At 48.0% G+C, this 20737-nt stretch overlaps 1 protein-coding gene across 1 annotated transcript in view; it reads right to left on the minus strand.

Moving 5' to 3' along the window:
- Positions 1 to 690: 690 nt before the first annotated feature.
- The window catches only part of LOC119461987 (Down syndrome cell adhesion molecule homolog), a 53601-nt gene continuing 33554 nt past the window's right edge, over positions 691 to 20737 (minus strand). Inside the window, exons 17-26 of the mRNA XM_049672378.1 lie at positions 17503 to 17651; positions 16450 to 16581; positions 14701 to 14865; positions 13940 to 14010; positions 12574 to 12811; positions 11477 to 11569; positions 10149 to 10340; positions 6545 to 6781; positions 5649 to 5873; positions 691 to 4862 (exon numbers count right to left, since the gene is read on the minus strand). Coding sequence (XP_049528335.1) covers positions 4582 to 4862; positions 5649 to 5873; positions 6545 to 6781; positions 10149 to 10340; positions 11477 to 11569; positions 12574 to 12811; positions 13940 to 14010; positions 14701 to 14865; positions 16450 to 16581; positions 17503 to 17651 — 1783 coding nt within the window. The 3' untranslated portion in view covers positions 691 to 4581. The remainder of the gene's footprint in view (positions 4863 to 5648; positions 5874 to 6544; positions 6782 to 10148; positions 10341 to 11476; positions 11570 to 12573; positions 12812 to 13939; positions 14011 to 14700; positions 14866 to 16449; positions 16582 to 17502; positions 17652 to 20737) is intronic.

Raw genomic sequence — 20737 nt, forward strand, 5'->3', positions numbered from 1 at the left:
TGTACCCAGCGATATCATAGCTATTCGTGGCGCTGTAGCGGAGGCCAGCTTCCAGTAAGAGGCTGGAGCGTCCGGCTTGCAAGCCCAGACGAGCTCATATACTAAGCGATACGCATCTGCATCCGCCGCTGGAAGGGGACAGTTTGGACATGTTGCAGTGGAAGGTACGGCCAGTTCCAAGTACAAGTGACAGCCGTTGTAAGGGCCTTACGCTTCTGCGTAGCCACGTGTCCTCTAGTCGTGCTGACCTGAATTTGTAAACATTCAGTAATACCGTTGATGCTAGTAGAAATTTAGGCAGGCGAAATTGTCTACCTTGAGCTGAACTGAGAGCCATGGTGCTCCTATCGGGTAGTACATTAACGCAGAAGTGATGGCTTCGAAATTCACACCCCCTTATTTCATTTCCTGTCTCGCCATACATCTTCCTTCTTCCGAATAAGTAAGCGCTTCTGAGGCGTTTTTTTTTCTTCTTTTTTTTTTCCTTTTTGCTTTCATGCACACGTGCTGGAAGACAAGACCTAAGCGAGATTAGCACACTGCTAAAAAGCATGGCTGTTTTACTTCTGGTCTTGCAGTCTTGCTCGCAAGCTCAAAACTGACGTAGCCGTTCCAGCTATTTGGGAATGACTTTATGAAAGCGAAAGTTGGCGTCGCTCAACGAGCTCTTCGTAAGCAAAGCAAACAACGTTTGGTGATGTGAAAGACAACCGAAACGGCGTCTTTTCTTTATTTTCATTATTTACAAATTGTGACAAGGTATGTAATGCCATTTTACAAAAGAAGAAGGGCTCATTCAGGACGCACGCGTTGATTCAGCCACAAGACAAAACAGTGTGACAACAGCAGTGTTTCTTTTTTTCTTTTCTTTTTTTTTCACATCACACCCACAGACGATATATGAAACAGCTTGCGATGTATGCCTGCACACACACAAAGAAGGTGAAACGAAATATACACTGTACATGAAAGGCTGTAGCAGCTCGTCAACACTGCAGGACACTTCTGCGGAATAGCTTGCCGGCCGTCTAGTTTGTAATATATTTTGACTTGTTTTGCATTATCGTTAAGTGTAAAGTGTAATGAAACAATTCTATTTCCATTTCGTAAGCACATTCGTCGTGTGTACAGTGAAAATTACCTCTACTTTACAGATATTGTATGTATTCGCTCAGTGGGAATATAACGTAGAAATATCAAGGGCGTAAAGAATGCCTTCGAAAATGACTTGATTAACGAATAGTTCATTGTATTCGAAGTCACCAGGACCTACTGTTTACTTGACGCCATGGCACAAGAAAGGAAAGCACATGGCTCGATACTGGTAAGCGTATCGGTAAGCGGTAAGGAACGCTCCCGAGATTGAAGCATTAGGCGGGCATATATTCTACTGTGTCTAGTTCATATATTCTACTGTTCGCGACCTTCTAATGTCATGTGTCGTTAGTTTCGCGCTGACTTCGTGTGCGTGCGTGCGTGCGCGTGAGTGTGTGTGTGTGTGTGTGTGTGTGTGTGTGTGTGTGTGTGTGTGTGTGTGTGTGTGTGTGTGTGTGTGTGTGTGTGTGTGTGTGTGTCCGCGCGCGCATCCGCTTCTGGAGTTCCATGAAAATATTGGTAAAATTTACTGTGAAAGTCTGATGGAGGCTCAAAGAAGTATACAAGAAGTTGCATCTTCGGACTCTAATTTTAACGTAGCCTATGCATAAAATATGTCAGCGAGAAGAGAATGCATGTTCGAAAAACCACGGTTTTGAGTAAGCTTAGCGATGTGATCGCTCGGAAGAGACCGAAAATTCTTGTGGTCCGGGTCGTGTCCAAAGTATTCATTTTATGCAGAAGTTGTCCAACAGTGTAACCAGCAGCTGCAGTAAATATAAATAATTTTTACATTTCCGAAAAAGGTTGCATGGCGTCTCAGCATTCATTTCACTAAATTGACGAACATCATGAGACATGCACTCGAAACTGGAAACCTAGTTTCCAAACAACCGCATGAAAGCAATAGGGCACAATTTTTCAATACTGCGGCTAATGGTGGGATATAACAAGAACGTTGTTGTGACCTCGTTTACTACGTCGAAATATTGTCTAAATAGGAGATATTCACGCCGAACGTTTGTGATTTAATGAACACTGTCGCGAACTAGATGCATTACTCAGTGAAAATATTGATTTGCAACTGAAGGCTTTATCAGAGGACAAATTTCTTTCCTTAAACTCAAAATTCGGTTCCAGAGCTCTGACGGTGTCGGTGCAGGTTTTGATGCACTACGCTGATCGAAAAGCGAACGTGTAAGATTGGCTTCGGCCGTTCCCAGACAAAGATGGCACTTGACTGCAATCTCACGGTGCTCTCTCGGCTTGCCTCGAACGCCGCTTCGCAGTTCGTTTGTCAGCGATGGTGCCACGAGGTGCATGGTAAAAATTTGCTACCCTGTTTACGCCAACCTGCTAAGTAGTCGGAAGCATCACAGAAAAAGTGACATCGCACGACTAAAGAACTGTAAATTTCCTGCGCGACGATTTCTAATGCTCGACACCGTAAGCGCTTTCACAGGACTGTTATAGCTGCAGAACTGATTGTGGGCGCTTTCTGCGGAGTGCGCGAAGAAAATAATTGGAACAATGCATTAGCGCGAGGGTTCCATATACGGGTATAAAGTCGACGAGTTGAGACTGAACGCTACCACACCGCAACGTTACAGCACAGTTTGTATGGCACGACACGCGAGATGCTGGGTCAACCCTGTAACGGCTGTCTTTCTACTAGGAATTCTCCTACCACGCACCACCTCACTCCTGCCTACACTTGTTTGGCAACTGACGATACCCTATAAACCTTAGCGCCACCTTTATTCCTGTCGGGCTGCTGCATCTGGCAGGCCGCTGCTAAAGCTGACGCTCGGCGCCACGCCCGTACGGTCCCCCATCCGGCACGTTTGGCATATGGACGAAGTGTCATCCGCGCCGCGTGACGCTATTTCTTGATGCTGGTTATCGCTTCGCGTATCAGTTAGAGCTTTGTGTCAACGGCACCAGAATGAAGATAACAATATAATATAGGGTATGACATGGGACACTTTAGGTTCGAGTGAAGAAGGAAGAGACTTGGTGTGCATATAACTGACGTGCATGGAAACCGAAAGCATGTCGGGTAGCCGCTGAATGTAACCTGTGTCGTGCTGGCTTGCAGCCGCTGACGGCAGCGACGACGCGGCAACACTAATGTTGTGATGCGATGCAAGCGCGGCAAGTTAACGCACCTTCAGAAGTGAACACTCAGCGTAAACGTCTGTGGAAACCATCGAATGTAATTTCACAGCAGTAAATCATAAATACATATATACAACGCGAGATTACCATTTCAGATAAGAGCCTAGCTACCATTTGTCATACGTATTTCCTCACGCACCATTCTGAACAGGCTTGAGCATAAGCGGAGCATGGGGTGCGCAAAGATTAAAAAAAAAAAAAGTGTATGAAACAAAATTGGTGAGTTCCTCGAGCGTTTCGCAAGCGCTGCCTGTACGTCCCGGGCGCAAATTCAAATGATAATCTGGGCTGTGCAATGACCACGTGCTTGTAAAGTCACAATCGGCAGTCTCTGCGATGACGTCAAGCAACGTATCATATCCGGCCTCGTACTTCTCTCACAGCATGTCTATTCAGCAACCTGGGGCCGTATTTCCGATCGACCACTTTCGGGAACATTGTTTTCATTGCACGTTGATTGGCGAAGCTACCGGAAGAGGTCATGACAAATGCACGCACACACCTTCCACCAGCGTTATTTTCTTAATGCACAGTTTACGAGTACGTTGACAGGTTTTCGTCGCTCCAGCGAGGCGTCTATTTGGACGTTACGTCACGCAGAAATGAAAAGTATTCCCCTAAGTGATCGAGCAAGAGTGCGGCCACTGTGGTAACGATCATACACTGTTCACTCGTGGATCATCAAACTCAAGTGTCACTATAGTCCCCACATGAGCGTAATATCATTTCCGTAGAGCATGCCACCGCTGATGATAGAACACAATCGCTGCGATCACTTCACATGAGGCGCGACCGCACGGCATCTGTAATACTGTTACAGTCGCACTGAATCACAGAGTAGGCAAACTTCAACGAAATGAGGAAGCCTGTTGTCAAGTAATGTCGAATTGATGACGGTAAACACTGGCGATTTCAACTAGGCAACGTCGCATACTTAGTACGTGAGCTACGAGCGTCGCTTAACATAGCGTATGTTTGACGGACAGCAGATCAAAAGTTGTAGCTTTCATAAACATCATCTCATTGCGGCATCGTTGCAACAAAGGATCCTGTGCTGCCTTACCGCGTTGCCCGTAGGGTATCTCACTGACTCATTGAGAAAACTACATTGCCCGCGGTGATGAACTCGCAAGGTGCCAACTTGTCTCCTTGCGAGCTCATCGGGTGGGCAGCTGGGATTGCCGTGACTAGTTTGATGAGGAGCCAGCAGCTCGTGAGCTTTCCAGGTTGGCGCGTACGCGAAGCGCGACATCCGTTACACATTGCACTCACATAACAGCAGGACAGAGAGCACTGCGTCGTGACAGGCTAGGCCCGCTCATAGTGAGCGTAACTTGGTCGCGAACGCCGAGGACTGGGAACAGCAGGGTCCGGATGTGTGCTCTGTGGTTTTGTTGCGGATGTGGTGAAACGTGAGAGAAGCGAGTGCGACGATGATCCGAGGGCGCCGGATGCCGTTTCCACCTCTACGGTGGAATCCGTTGCGTAGTTCACGCGGCGTGGCATCACTGGGCGCTCTCGTACATGTGGTCCTTCTTGATGGACATGCAGGACTTGGCGCCCATGGGAAGCGTTGGTAGCTCCCGGTTCTGCGAGGACAAGGAGTAGTGTCGCGTCATGAGCGGGTGGCATGAAGATAGAAGCATGATGCTGCCAGGGCGTAAACTAGCGGCTGTCTGTGTACCCTAACTTAGTAACAATATGCGAGTGTGCCCGTTAGCGGTACTGCTTTGCAGGAAGGCAGCTGTTAAATTTTTTAAAATAGATCCTTGTCTTCCACAACAGCTCACCCGAGTTTTCAACAGCTGCTTACATGGTATTTATTCTACGCTAACCGGCGATGAACCTGTCGTGGAGTGTTAAATGCTATGCTTCCTGAAACCGCGGCGGCTTTTTTAACCTCTATATTCTCGCGCAGTGCCACTTTGGGCTGCATTCTAGGACGTCATGGTTTACTGCTTAATGCAGAAAGTTACGTCGCTTGCAGGAAGAATGCTTGCATTTCGCACGCAGGTCATAATGTCCTACTTGAAATTTCAGCAGACTGCACATAGCGAACTCGCCATCCTTCATTACAAATTTCCCCTGTCTTATGTATCTATAGCGACAGGCCAAGGGGCTTCTGCTGATGCCGACCTCACTTTGCGTCTGTAATGAATGTCTCTATCATCACCTGCGCCACCGGCGCTTCAGCAATCAATTTTACGTATACATCGCGCCTACCGGAACACTTGGGTGATGCAGCCTCAATGAAGACCGCGATGTGAGATTTGGCGAAGCGAGACACTCGCAATACCAATTCACTGTACAGCTGTGCTTGCTACGAGAACAGCCCCCTTCCTAGCGACGCATAACTGTAGAACCGTGTGGCGTACCTGTGCGAGGAACGTCTTCATCTCCTGGTTGACGTTGTGCCTGGCCATCTTTGCCTCGAGCTCTTCGGTCATGGGCAGCGTGGCGCAGGGCGCCGGGTACAGCGCGCACTGGGTGGTCAGCGGGCAGCGGCGGTGGCTGCACCTCCACGTAGCGCTGCGAGAGGCCCGTGTACTCGCCGGCCGCCTGTTGTGCCTTCTCGGCGTGCCGCGCGCTCGTCGATGTCACTGCGCGAAATGCACCGAGCACACTCTCAGCACGAGCTCATCGGGCGGTTCGGCGTAATTTCACATCCACGTACTACGCAGCTCCACCGCTTTTAAACAAGCGGCCTGTCGGCCATGTCGTACGTGCCATGTCTCTTGTTCGTGCTTGATCCAAGGCGGTAGTAGTACCCCTACTATATTATTTTATATTTTTTTTTCGTTCTCAAAAGTATTCACACTGACTACTGTCCAATTAATTCTATTGAAGATTCGGCAGCCTGCGATACTTCGGCGTAGAGGGCAGGGCCAAAATTATTTACTTTCTTTTATGCAATTTATATTCGCTCAACACGCAGTTCGAGGCAATAAGGTCACCACGTTTAGTCGGTAAACTATACATTATTTCCCTTTTAAAACTACCAGATTCACTCGGAGTTAGCCGACTACGCGTATCTGCTTCTCTGCCAGGTAGCAAAAGCTAACGCTACCCCTATTTTTTTTTTTAAATCTTTTTTTCGTGTCTGTGTCACTCTCCGCTGGATGGTTACAGATGAGGCAGGGGAAGTATTGGCCTTGTTAGTTTTTGTGTCCTATAGCAATTTACGTGCAGTAGTAGGCGACTCAGGGCCCACTGGAGTATACAGCATCGCGGAGTGGTCTGACGGATTGAATGAACAGGAGTCCGTTCTCACTCTGCGGCTGTCCGTCGAAGCCGCCGGCGAACTGCTTGCTCCGCCTCTCCATGGTGCCTGGTGGAGGCTGGAGTGGCGGTTGCGGAGGTCGGCGTTTGATTCGCTGGAGACACACGCACGTCACGATGACCACGAGCACGATGGTCACCAGGCTCGCCAGCACGGGGATCATGATGAACAGGTTCAGGTAGAGCGGGGTGCTGGCGTCTCCGAAGATCGGGGACTGCATCACGCCGCCTACGTGCACAAACCAAAGATGTGAGCGGCGGCATTGTTGTGGGACAGCCAATTTTTGAGAGCCAAAGCACGTGTTCTTTTTTTGGGCAGTTGCAAAGCCGCGCAGCAGGCCGAAGCCGTGACTCGCTGCGAGCCTTCGAGCGCGAAATCATGAAATATGCAGCGTCCGTAATGCCGATGCTCGGTGAGCTGCGTTTCAAGAAAAAGTGTACTATAAGCATGCATTCGAACGCGAACAATTCCGAATCTGCTCCGACGCTTTGTTCTATTTCCAGGTTCACCTGCATTTGTAGCAGTGTTTTAATTCAAGCAGCACAACTGCCAAGACACCGCGGTTCGCTATAAATGGTGAAGTCTGTGTTAGTGCGAGTAATATGATTTCTTTTCTATCTCACGTCACACAGTGTTTCAGCACTGCGTGGAACACTTGGGACGACCCCATGCCTTAAAACTGTCTATAGATCAGCTGCACGCCACAGCTGCACGCAATTACGCGTAACAGTCGTTCGGAATCAGTTAGTTCTGATCATTGAGCGTTTCAGTCTATGCTGATGATACACGTGGAAATTGGAAAGCATGCATTGAGGCTAGATGAAGCACTCTTAAGCATCGGCCTAAACACCAAAAGGCACGTGGGCTGACCAACGTGGGCTCACGTCTTCGCTATATGGGGTTGTCCTCAGCGTACATTCAGTATACCTCACTGTGACAAAACCTTCCCTGTCGGTTTCAAGAGTGCATGTCGCTGCTGTTCTTGACCGGACCTCGCATTGAAGGCAAGGTGCCAATGACAATACGCTTGTGTTAACTCCGATAATGGATCTTGCTTTCTGTTTTTCTCTACGCTGGAGTGCAACGGCTTCTTTGAAAACGTTGTATTTTAAACGACTTCTTCCGGCTAACATCGCCTGCTAGCAGTGAATCAATGCGAGGTATGGACTTGGTTCAACAGTATCACCATAGGATCATTATTGTAGTCCGATTTGCATGTTTAGTCACAGGGGCTTGATCATGGAGAGTCAAAGTTACTTATGTACTCCGCCTACTGAATTCAGGACAGTTAGTTGCACGTGAGCTCTGGTATTGTTTTTCGATCTCGCTTTTCGTATACTTCGCCTTCCGGGTCGTAATGAGAAAAAAAAAAGGAAACCAATAATTCGCGAACGAGCAGTTGCTGCGAAAGTTATGGAAGTCCTCCAAGTTATGAAACTCGCCATCAGTCATCCTGCGAAATGACTGATGGCGAGTCCAGAAGCTGCACGTGATTCTAGAGCAAGCTGACGTTCCGAACCAAAAATGCAAGAGTTGTAGTTGCTTATGCAACTTCGCCTACAACTTTGATATGTACGGGATTTTACCAGGCGAGAGCGGTAAGGAATAGTATCATCTTATTTTCATAAATGTAATATGCGTTATAGAATTTGCAAAATGACGAGAGAAAAAAAAGTACGACGTTTAAGTGCTTGCGGAATGTTTAACCATTTAGCAATGTCTTGCTTTGATCTTTCCCTACGTTTATGCTCGCGAAACTCTGGTCACATGGTTGAAACATTTATATACTGCATGAATCCTTCCACCATAGCATACGAAGCGCAAGTGAGGCCAGTCACTACATCTACCTCAAGCTGCTCGCACCAGCGTCGGAAAAAGCAAAACAGAAGCCGCGGGACATTCTTATGCAAGGCGCACTAGCAAACACCCCGTCCTCTCTCAAGCATTTTCGTCGCACCGCGGCGCTCACTGCACTCATGAACTAACATCAAGGGGCTTTATCATGAACAGGCTCTTTCACTCCTTTCTAGTTTTATCTTCCGCATGTAGATGAGCGGCTTTCCGTCGTGAGCTTCCGGTTTGATTTTTCCTAGAGCACCCGACCTAAGCCGCGATTTCTGCGGTTGCCCCACTGACTGAAAAAAACATAACCGCTTAAACGCTGCTGCATGAAATTCCTCGCATCACTCGAAGCCTGACATCGTCGGCGTAGCGCTGCTTTAGAAGAGAAGCTAGCGCCACCTGTTTGCCGGCTTTCTTCGGAGTGTTGCCCGTTTCCTGCTAACTGGCGCAATGCATGGCTTAGAGAGGAAAGGGGAAAACGGGGGAAGGAGGTGAGGGCGGTGGCTTCCGTGCGCGGTAAACCGTGAACGTCGGGACCTTTTGACCTCGACCTTAGGCGGGCGAAATTCTCGACTTGTTGGGGACATTTTTCAGTATAGTTTCTTTTCATCGCCGTAGCTTGACGCGCCTCGCCTTTCTCTGTTTTGAATTCTCCCGCGTCACCCATGCGTGTCGCCGCGCACGTCGCTTCGACGAGACTCGAAACGCGACGCTGTCTGAAGACGCCTGACGTTGAGATGAGTCCGCGCACAATATTGATAAGGCAGTGCTCGTGTCTCTCCTTGCGACAGTTAACGACTGGTTAGCGACAGTGAGCTTGATTTATGAACACTCATTTGTCATGGGGGCGAACGTTCTTAGACGACTGCGAGTACGTACGAAAACCGGCTGGCTCATCCTTGTTAGAAGGTGCTGAAAAGTACCCGAGGAAAGTTGGAGAGAGTTTACTTTCCTTTCGCTAGAGAATCATGGGTTGTCTGCAGGATTCTAGTTTCGGATAACTTGCGTTGCGTGATGCTTATGATCCGGCTAGCACACAACTTCAGCGTTTCCGAAGCAGAAACATCGTGTCAATCATGCGAGCCGGCTGTCTATGTAGCCAGCACCACGGTCGCTCTATCTTGTACTCTGGCAAGCATGCTGCTGTTGGTTACTGTAATCTAGAACCTGGATTCACTTTCCAGTGAAGCGGAGTTCCTCAGTATGAGACTCACGACAGGTCTGCAATGCAGCTTGCTCTTTCAAGGCGTGGAAACGCTGAGAAACGTGTACAGGTACATGCGTTAGTTTCTCCTATTATAGGTACTGTAGCACGCATGGTTGATATTGCTGTCTGCGCGTCGCTCGATGCCCGGCAGTTGAATGGCATTCGCCGATGTACTTCGTGCGCTAATGGTTGATTTACGTCGAAGTCGCGGCGTGCTGTCTATGTTTAGCATCGGGGTATTTTGGCAGGCAATGATCATCATTGCAGGGCGAGCACGAGACACGCGAGCCGTTTATTTGAAGTACAACTCCTCGTTATACTTATCCATAACGCTCCTTAGGGGCCATTTCCTTTCTTGCAGCAAGCACGACGGTAGTATTGCACTAGCATTTCTTCACGAAAGCTGTAGTTTCGGTCGTTTTCTTCGCAAAACTACATTTAGTCGCCTTGTACAACCAGCATGTCCTAACCAAAGCAACTGTAATTGTGTTTTGTGTATTCTTGCTGGTATTGTGTATGGCGCCGTACAGCTGTGTAGACACTCACCGGCCTTGTGCGTCCTTACGGTGATGATCTCGCTGGGATCGCCCGTGCCGTACTCGTTGGTGGCGCTGACGTACAGCTGGTATAGGACGCCGGACTCGAGGCCGGACACGGTGTACGAGGACGTTCGTGAGTCAAGGTTCACTTCTTTCCAGTCTTGGGAGCTCTCTTCTGGCCGATGGTACAGCACATAACCTGCGCAAGGGCGCGCCGTGTTACGATTGCGCGGGCGCTGATTCCTGCATGCACTTTGTTGGTGTGTAACTATGAGAGAGTTCTCGCATTGAAATGTTTATGTATTGCAAGTACTCAAATGTGCTCTTTTGCGACGAATGCCGTTTGCTGCTTCAGGGATAGGAGATATGCGAAATTCTGTAAGCAGGCTTTCCCACACACCTAGTTTGACGTAACCACGGTGGCGGACCTCGGGTTAGAATTGTAATTAAGGTGTCCAAGCTATGAAAACGCGTGTCTTAGGTTTAACGGTGCTACTAGCTAGAACGCGGCCATCTTGGCTACGGCAAATTAGCTGTGTGGGAAAGCCTGCTCACGGAACTTCGCATGTCCCCTGTTCCGTGGCGACAATGTCTGTTCGGGCAAAATGTTTTGAGGACACACATACGTAGTTTTTCTTGGTAAAGTGTTTAGATGTATGCAGTATACATTAATGCAAGATTCAGTGCCTGTAAAGCGGTGAGAATAGAATTGAGCAAGAAGTTAAACAATTTTTGTTCTGAATCACGCTTCTCCGTCGATGTGTCAGCGTAGGGCCGTGAAGAAACGCTTACATATTATGAATACGATCACCGAAGGAAATACAGCTGGCGGGATACTTGTATTGATGGAAAAGGCATTGCCTAATGCGCACTTCAGGAGAACTTGTTGTTGGGCAAGTTTGTGTTTGCTTAACAACATAATGTAGCCCGAAGGCGCAGTCAAGAAAGCACAGAGACACACGTCACAGGCGCACAGTGTGCTACTTACACCCCAGTAGCACACTGCCGGGATTTACATCGTCCGTTTGCATTCGAATCAAGCCCGATGGCGCGTAGTGCGCCAACGTTGTTGCGCTAATACACGCCCGCCACTTTCAGGTGCCCAAACCGGCACCCGGAAACTCTCTTGTCGACACTTTCGCGAGTGATTGATCAAATGAGCTAGTGCGGCTTAATAACCTCGCGGTCGGGCCCGATACAAGTTGCTTCGGTGGCTCAGCTTCCTCCGCAACAGGTGTGCAGAAGAGATGGCCTGGCAAAGCATCTTCGTGTGCGTGCTTTTTCCACGCGCTCGTGCGTGCGGTCGACAGCGACTGCGGAACGGCGTTCATTTACCTCTCACTCCGCTGGCGAACTGCTGGTGCCAGGTGACAGTGATGGACGAATGCGTCGTGCCGGAGACGAACACCTTCGGAGGCGGCGGCACATCTGAATCAGGGGAAGAGGAAAGGCAAGGGAAGCGGCACGAATATAAGGGGAGGAGCAAAAAGCGGATTTAATATAAAAAGGTTCGTGACTGATCACTTGCCCGCGAGACCATCTGCAGCCGAATGGCAGTTACATAGTGAATGTGTCTAATCGAACGCTTGCCTCTTCTCTGTCGACCCAGACGTACAAGGGAAGAAGTCTTAAAAGAGAGTGTTTCAACACGCATGTCGGATCGCTGTTATAGAAGTTGGTATTCAGTTTCGGTAATGTACGCGTGACTGGTTTTCATAACGCTGTGGTATGACAGTGAGTGTGATAAAACGGTAGTCTTTAAAGGGGCACTAAAGAAAAATGTGAAGTCGAGCTCAGATCGATAGACTATCCGTCTAGAAGTCTATTATCGTTTTCTGCGTGCTGATAGGTAAAATTGCTGCGTAGAAAATAGCCGCCAAAGGTTCCTCAATTCCTAACTCCTGAATTTGAACCGCCGCGCCATAACGGACCAGTTCGCGTGATCTCCCACGTGACCTCCCTCTGTGCCGCTCTCTGTGAATCAGCCAGTGCTGACATCACATGAGATTTACCGTAATCCACAGTAGGTGGCGCCGCTCCGATTTTACATTTTCGTCATTTTCTCGCTTACGAAAGCTCTGTTCTCGCTACGTAGGATGAGTTCGTTATTACGGACTCCTAATCCTTCAATCTAGCTCAACTTAATACTTTTCCTTAGTGTCCCTTTGACCGTATAAATTACTCAATCAACAGTCGCACCTGAACATGATCATAACCACCCGTAGTAATATAGAGGAAATGAAATGACATCAGTCTAATTCACTGCTGTGGAGCCTATCACCACCGCGGAGATGCTAAAAAAATAACGCGGTCGGTTGCATGAAAGCTTAGAAGCCTTTGGAGTGCGTCCACTGGAACCTATGCGTTGCAGAGTGTAATCACACGTGCTGGAACTGCACGCTTAACCTAACCTCAGCGAAATGCCGCCTTACCTCCGTCAAGTGTCTTGACGTGCAGCTCGTGCGAGGCGACCCCGGAGCCGGCAGCGTTGTAGGCCTTCACGATTACCGCGTACTCAGTCCCTCGTTGGAGACCGGTGAGGAAGAACTCGTGGCTGGCGTTCGGTCGGAACTCGCTGGTGCGGTACGAGTAAGGCTGGCCCGACGATGTCGGCTTGTAGCCGATGTAGTAGCCGAGCAGATCGCCGTTCCATTCGTCCGGCGGAGGAGGCTGCAATCGAACATAAGAGACACCCGAATTGGCGAGCTTGCGTTTGTCTCGTATTCTTGTTTCGCGAAGGACTCGCGTTCTTTGCCCTGAACACACATCCTTGTTGACGTTACAGTGTGTCTGAAGAAAAAGAAAACAATTTTGCAGTTTGCCTTTGAAACACTGCATTCTTCGTGACATGCATGTGTGATGAGGTCACAACTTCCGCAGATGTACATATTTGGCGTCCTCATCGATGTTTGTGTGTTGTTCTTGGTTGTTTGTACCATCTTTGGCGCACTTAAACTGCCACCTGCGAAATGTGAACATCGGAGTTTCTTAAGGAGGTCTTAGCACGCCGATTACAAATGCACTGCGAGGAAACCTGCGTTGGCTTTTTCGCGTCGAGTGGTATGGTACAACGTATATCGATTATTTGACTATACGATTGATTCGATTTGTTCACCGGTGGTCTCCCACGCGGTGGTCTCCGCCGACGTCAATAATGGTTCTCATTTTTCTTTTTTTAATATGCTCTGTTCTGGCCGATATTGGTGGAAAAAAATCAAAGGATCTAGTAAACGCCAACGCTGTTTCATCGATTTCTCATCAGTACCTGATTTCCTTTCTCACCGAATGCCAGACTTTGACGTCGAATAAAAAAAAATAACTAAGCTTATTAGAAACAAAAATGCTTTTCTTTTCCCGAGAGGTGGCTAGCCACTCTATGAGCCTCTGCAAGACTCAAACCATCACTCTTTTCTATAATGTACATCATGAACATCGAGTCTTCGATGTTGCCTATTGTAAATGGTCGGACGTAGTTCATCAAACAACTTAATTACGTTTCGCTGCACCGAACTTGCCTATAGTTTTGCTTTTGTCCTTGCTCAAATAAAGGCGATGTACTCTTCGATCGATCGTCAAGCTGTTATTTTTCGTCCCGCTCCTGTCACAGCGTGATGCGATTAAAGAAATATAATGACCAGCCAATCACCATTTTATGTGCGTAACTTTTGCGATACACTGTTCTTGTGCAGTTTGCGAATAAACGTGCGCCCTTAACTATACCGGCGAGCTGACTTGTTTTATGCAGTGTGACAACGTCACTTGAACGTGAAACAGTCGCAGAACGTGTGACGGACTTGCCTTCCAGGAAACACGCGCGGTGCTCGGCCCCCTGGCCTCGACATGGAAGTCAGTTGGCGCTGCGCTTGGCTCTGGAATGTGCACGAAGAAAAAAAAGAGAGAAAAGGGCGTATAGGAAAGAAGAGTGAGAACTGGAAGGGCGCAACACAGCGTCACGACGGCTAATACAAGATGGACATCTACTCGTTTCTCGTCCCGTACATCTTAGCGGCGTTCTTCTTTTCACTCAACCGTAATGCGAAGTACAGTGCTCTATGAAAGGGGCGAAGTCTACGAGTACTCCATGATTCTTTCCATTTCAGCAAATGAAACAAAAGCGTCGGGCAAGCTTTTCGGCTTGCCGAAAATCGTAATCAAGAAATCGTAAAAAATAAATACGTACAAGCACGAGTCAGACCAGTGTAACGAATTTATCTATAGCACTTATCTCAAACACGATATCTTCCGCCTACTGATCATGGGGTCATGGAATCTTGCGGATTGTGACAATATTGCTTTCGGCATTCATCAAATAAAGTAATTATTCCATCCACGAGAAACTTGAGAAAGGTGAAGGTTCGAAAACAAGGAATAGTGGATGCATCTGCTTTACGAGTCTTGAGCTTTCCTTTTTCACTGCATACTGCTGTCTACCTCATTCGATGCTACTGTCTACCTTCATGCTACTGTCTTCATCATTCGATGCTGAATCGAGATCGAAAAGCCACATGCATTGTAGTCCTTTTTAGCGGGCGGGGGTCACGTGAGTACTACTGCGTTACCTTCTTCGCCAGTGTGCAGCTTGACAGGCGTTGAGGCGAGACCGACGCCGACCGAGTTTTCGGCAAGGATGCTCAGGTGATAGGTAGAACCGGGGTGCAGGTCGCCGACCAGGGCTGACGTCTGCGATCCGGGCACTGCCACTTCTTGGAGCCTGTGCGCTGTACCTGCGATATTTAGGGACAGTGAGATACGTCTGCAAAGTCGAGTGCCGGACGAAAACTCGCCTGGTCGATAACTGCCGCCACAAAAACAAATCGCACGCGCTGGCGATGAGTGCAAGACATTTTGAAAACAGACATTTGGCAAAGAGAGCTTCGCGCACAGAGGGAGGGCGAAACGACGAAGACTTGGTTACATTCGGCTTAACACCTGACGGAAGACGCAGGAGTACAGCGGATTGAGATTTCCGTCATTCCTGCCACAAGGTACAGTGCATGACGTGCTTTGATTGCGCAGCGGATAAGGACTCGGTATCGAGCATCTTTCGCGAGAGTACGCGTGCCATGTCCTGCAGTTTCGAAGCGTCGAATGTGCGCATTCATTGTCAACAATGTTTCTTTGTGGGGAACAGAACGTCGACGGCCTGAAAATATATCTACATGTGATCTGAGTGTTAGTCCCTCTTTAGTAAGAGGAAACGTCACCAGTATAACTACGATAATGCCAATCGCATGGAAAATGACAAGGTTGTCAAAAACAGTTTTGTTTGATTTTCGTTGCTGTTATCGCGGGCACATGACTTCCATATTTTTTTCTGGGCTGTCGAGATGATTTTTTTCTGTATAGATTGAACCTTATCGCATTGGACCACCTCTTATTGATCGCTAGTTCGTCTGTGCAGGAGCGCGAGTTTGTTCGATGTATTTATTCCTTCAGGTATTTTATTCGTGGCGCTTTCTCCAGCGTAAATAATTTCGTTGTTCATTTAGCGCAGTTTCCTTAGTGCTCGCGAAGAGCACGACATTCACGGTTGCGTGATCTAGAGGTAAGCAGAACAGTATAGCTGTAGGCAGCCCCCATACAATTAGAAGGAGGACGTAATATTAGTGCACGATCTTCGTTCACGCTCTGGGAGAAAAAAAAATAAATAAAAATAAAGATCAGATAGAAAACCAACTGCGTCGTAGAACAACCGCTCGGGTTTACATTCCTCAGAGTTACTAACGGGCCAAAATGCTTAGGCTAGGGCGAACTCGAGATCCTTCCTGCATGCATCTTCGTTTAGTCTTCATATTTTACAATCACGGGACCTTTTTGTAGCTTTCTATTTTTGTTAGATTGCCTTGTTGAAAACATTTGGTAGCTAAATAAAAATATATGGCTGAGAGTGTGCCGAGACAGGAGAGAGAAAAAAAATATCTTACTAACAGCAAGGTAGATAAGTGAGCCTGAGCTAGCATGCTCTAGCCTGCTAGTCTGCACTGGGGGAGAGTATCTAAAGGAGTGCTAAAGGATGACGATGAACGTAGATGCGGTAGAGTGGCTATGGCGTTTCACTGCTGAACTCAAGATCGTGGGTTTGATCTCGGCCGCGATGGCAACATTTATATAGGAGCGAATTACATAAACGCTCGTTTACTTAGATTTAGGAGCACGTTAAATAGCCACATGTGGTCAAAATTAATCTGGGGCCCTCCACTACGGCTTGCCTAGAAAGCAGATCATAGATTTGGCACGTAAAACCCCAGAAAAAAAAATTCTAGCATCTATGCGGAGAAGGAAGGGAAGGGTTTTCCCTTGTAGCTCACCGGAGTCCTTCCAGTATTGTATGACGTATTTGGCGACCGGACTGTTGCCGCTGTATGGCGGAGACCAGCTGACGCTCGCTGATCGGCTCCACGTTTCGGAGACTTTGACATCTTGTGGCTGACCGGGAACCTCTGCGGAAGAAGCAGCGATTGTTCACGGACAACGATGACCGTGGTTTGTCCCGTATCTACATTCTTGCAAGTGGCGTGTGCTCACTCGAGGTTTCACTGTTGGCGAGCATAAAACAAACACTTCAATGCATGGTGCAACTGTGTCGGAGCCTCTGAATAGCGCTATACAATTTCCGGGTAGGTTGCTGGGCGCTTGGAAACAAAGAGAAAATAGGTATCCAACTCTTGTGTCCAAAAGTTTCTAAAATGAACCTGTCTGTACACTGGAGCTATCGAAAAGGACATGGCGCTGACAAGTTCTTATTTGAAACGGTGTTACTTGGCCGAGGAACCGCAAGTTTTTCCTAGTTTCTTTAGTGCTGTAGACAGAAGGCTTAAGGTCGAACGCATTGCTCACTCCATCTTGGGCTGTAAATGGAACATTTGCTGCTGTAACTGTGCAGTCGAAGTGAGTGTGTTACCGAAGAAACTTCGCGGAGAATTGGCGCAAGATGTGCATGGACATTAACCCATCTCCCCTGCACTCAACGAGAAAATGAGTCGTTGAATGTGCATTTTTTTTCCCCAGCCGATAGTGGCTATATGAATTGAAAGTGCAGAAGGGTCTGTGTAAACTTAAGCTGCTCTGCGTTTCGCATTCCACTTCATGAAGGCGGCGTATGCTGGAAGCCGGGTGAAAAATATATGCGTTCGTTTTCTTTGCGTCCAGACACCTGGTTTGGGAATGCGTGGTGCGTATTTTACAATAACGGTAAGCTGTGCGTTGCTGACGGTATTTTTTCAATCCCCTTGAAGCGATGCTCTGACTTTGTCAAAACGCGGCTCTGATCTAAACGTGTTCTTCGTGACGAGGCCATTCGAATTCAGGTGCGGTTTAAGAATAAAAAAAAAAGTAAAAAAAGAACAGGAACGGGTTCATACCGACGACCAATAATTTGCTGGTGCGCTCGTCGTGGCCGAACTCGTTCTCGGCGCGGCAGGTGTAGACGGCGCCGTCACTGCGCTCCGTGCTGGAAATGAAGAGCTCCGAGCGCAGACCGCTGTCCGTCATGGTCTCGAATATCTCCAGCCTGTTAAACACCGAGCGAAAGCAACGTGTGTGAGTACTTCGGAATTCATTTCGCGCGGCACTTTCAATTTGAATTTAATATGCTCCGTGAACTACGGCAACTACCCCCATCCCTCTCCACGCACGCACATACAAAATGACAAAACCCTTGAATTGGGAAATGGAGATTCAAGGGCCCTTAATACGAATTCAAAATGAATGTGGTCCTTGAATTTTTTGAAGGGCGACTTTTGAACATCGAGAGCAACAAACTCCGCTTGGGGGCTATGCAAATGGACACTCTCTATCGGGAAACAATCCTAGATACATTTTTCTTTTTTGGTTCGTATCAAGAAACTATCAAGAAATAAACTTTCTTGCCGAGGCGGGATTCGAGCCCGCGTACCCTCGGTCCCAAGGCGAGCGTCGTAACCACTAGGCTATACAGCCACTTTTTTTTCTCTTATTACATGGGAGCCACACTTGCAGAACATGCATTTAGGCGAACCATATGATTGCCTTCGAGCGGCGTCGTCTTCGCCCACAGCTGGCGCGTTCGCACGCTCGTGCTCTTCGAGGTGAAGAAGAGGTTTCGCGCTATGAGGGCGAGAGAGAGACGCATTCACGGAGCGGGTCTGCTGGAACGCGTTGTCGGCATTGCAACGCGGTGTCGGTGTTGCAAGCTGCGCTATGCAACGCGCAGTGACGGCCGTAAGTCCGAGACGCGCGAAAAGAAATTCTCATCATGAGTAATAAGACGAAACGTTCGCGCGCACTTCCGGAAAATGCTGGGCTACGATCGCCCAGCTTCGCTGTTTCAAGCGTTGCGCGGCCGAGTGCAAGGTTAAGCGTTTTTTTCAGAGTGTCGCTAAATTATTGGAATGTGACGATTCCACAGCCACGAACTACGTGCCTGATTAAATGACCGTTGCCATCGTGGAGCTAGATAAAACTATATCACGTGACGAAGCCGTGTCACTGTTTTGTTGTTTTGCTAGTTGGTTCACACCGCATCCACCATGGCTCTATTTCTGAGCGGCTACATGCTCTAGAAATGCCTGGCGGAAAGTAAGTTTCCGTCATTTGGCTTTAACACAACGTGTATCTTTGGCTGAATCCGGACGCTATATTAAACATCATGTCACCATTACAAGAAGAAAGTCAACTTTGAAAATGCACCTGAAGAGCTTGAAGCCAACTTCAACTCAGGAGCTGCTTAGCTGCAAAAAATTGCAGCTTAGAAGGAGTTTTCACTAATGTTCATTCTATGTCTACGAATAAGATTTGTTTCCCCAATTTTGCCCTTCGGCATCCTCGAAACCTTTGAATTGTCCGTGAACGTTGAGACGAATGTGCGGTCCGAACCCTGCTGCCACGATCTACTCGATCTACCTCCAACGCACGCGTAACACGGAGGTTGCGGGTTCGGCTCCCGCCTGCGACAAGTTATCTTTTCGTTCACTTTCCATTTCCTTTTTCTTCATTATTTTCTACATTCCAATTTCAACCACACTTCATTTCCCCGATGCTTTCCTTGGCCTCGTTGTCTATTGGCTTCCTGTGGTTATGATTTACAAAATCGAGCCCCTCGCTTCCCCTTCTTCTTTCGTTATATATATATATATATATATATATATATATATATATATATATATATATATATATATATATATATATATTTGTCTGCCTTTTGTGCTGCTCTCCTTCTTTTGTGTTCGTCGCTTCAAAACACTAGTCCAGCTTAGAACTCGTTCATTACCGGGACATTCCGCCGCGTCAACACAGACACGCGGTGATTCTCCAGCCTGCCAAGCGCTCGGCTGAGCTCTCTCTCATGGCGGCACTCGTACTCCCGAGTCTCGCGAATGCTCCTGCGGCTTTAAAAGCAATAGCGACCGAAGCGCAGCCCACAAGACTGCAAAGGCAGGGGAGCCGCTCTTCGCCGCTGCCTTTCTCGAATTGGTTCGGCCTCTGTCTCACTTTACACGCCCGCTGGAGGGCGGGCATGCATGCTTCATACAGCAAGAAAAAGCGAACGGGGTTGAAGAGCGCGTCCTTCGCCTTCTGTCATCCTCTCTGGCGACGCGCCAACGGCTAGACGACGCGGTAGGAGCAGCATATGGTTGGGACGGTGGTTCCAGATGCTGAGTGCTTTTTTTGCCGGCTTCGTATCGCTCTTTGTTGTAACCGTTATCTTTTTTTTCAAACGGGGCTTGCTAATTGCTCGCTGGGTAGCATGCTCAGTTTTGCTAGAATCGCGTCTTACAACGCGCGCATGCATGTTCAAGAAAATTCGTGTTGTGGCGCTGAACCTGGAACGATTTTCGATCAACCGCAGTCGCCACACGCAGTTGTTGTTGGCTGCTGCCATTTATATAAATTCTGAATGCTTACATAATCATGTGGTGGGAAGAAGTGAATTCGCTTAGTGCTATACGGCCTTTTTTATTACTCGCCTGGAAAACGACAGCATTCCCAGATGATTATTAAGCCGGTCGCGCGCCACCATACCAAGTTGTCTTGCACATAGGTCTGTTCTTCTAACCTTGGGCAGTGGCGTGAGCCGAAGGCTACTACAAATCATTGATTGACTTTACCTATTCACAACTTGGTCACTTTCTCGTTGGAAGCAGCAACGAAAGGTCGCGCAAAAGATGTCAAACGCGTAAGCTCGCTACCTAAGCTCATGGCTTGGCAAAATTCAAGGATGTCGCTTATAGCTAGCCGGTTTCTGCCATTTGCTATTTGTATAGATGTAGTAAAACTGCAGCAACTTGTGAGTTCATTTTCCTCAGTTTGACGATGTGGCCCGTGCAGGGAAAGACGGAGAGAAATATATGTCGATACCTCAGCGAGTATTCGGCCATCGCAACGTGCTGGAAGCTGTTACGGGAATATAACTTTTTAAATAGGAAGCATGCGTACAATGGTAAGACAGGAATTACCGAGTATTACCGCCGCAGCAGAAATAATCGTGCACAATATTACAGTATAAAATCTACAGTACAACATACAATCTACGCCTTCTGTACGCGAAGATCGCGCGTATGGGCCGTACACGAGTCTGCATGTATTCAATGAATGCTGTGCAAAACCCGTCAAATCTGT

This window comes from Dermacentor silvarum, chromosome 8, assembly GCF_013339745.2.
Source record: "Dermacentor silvarum isolate Dsil-2018 chromosome 8, BIME_Dsil_1.4, whole genome shotgun sequence".
NCBI lineage: Eukaryota > Metazoa > Arthropoda > Arachnida > Ixodida > Ixodidae > Dermacentor > Dermacentor silvarum.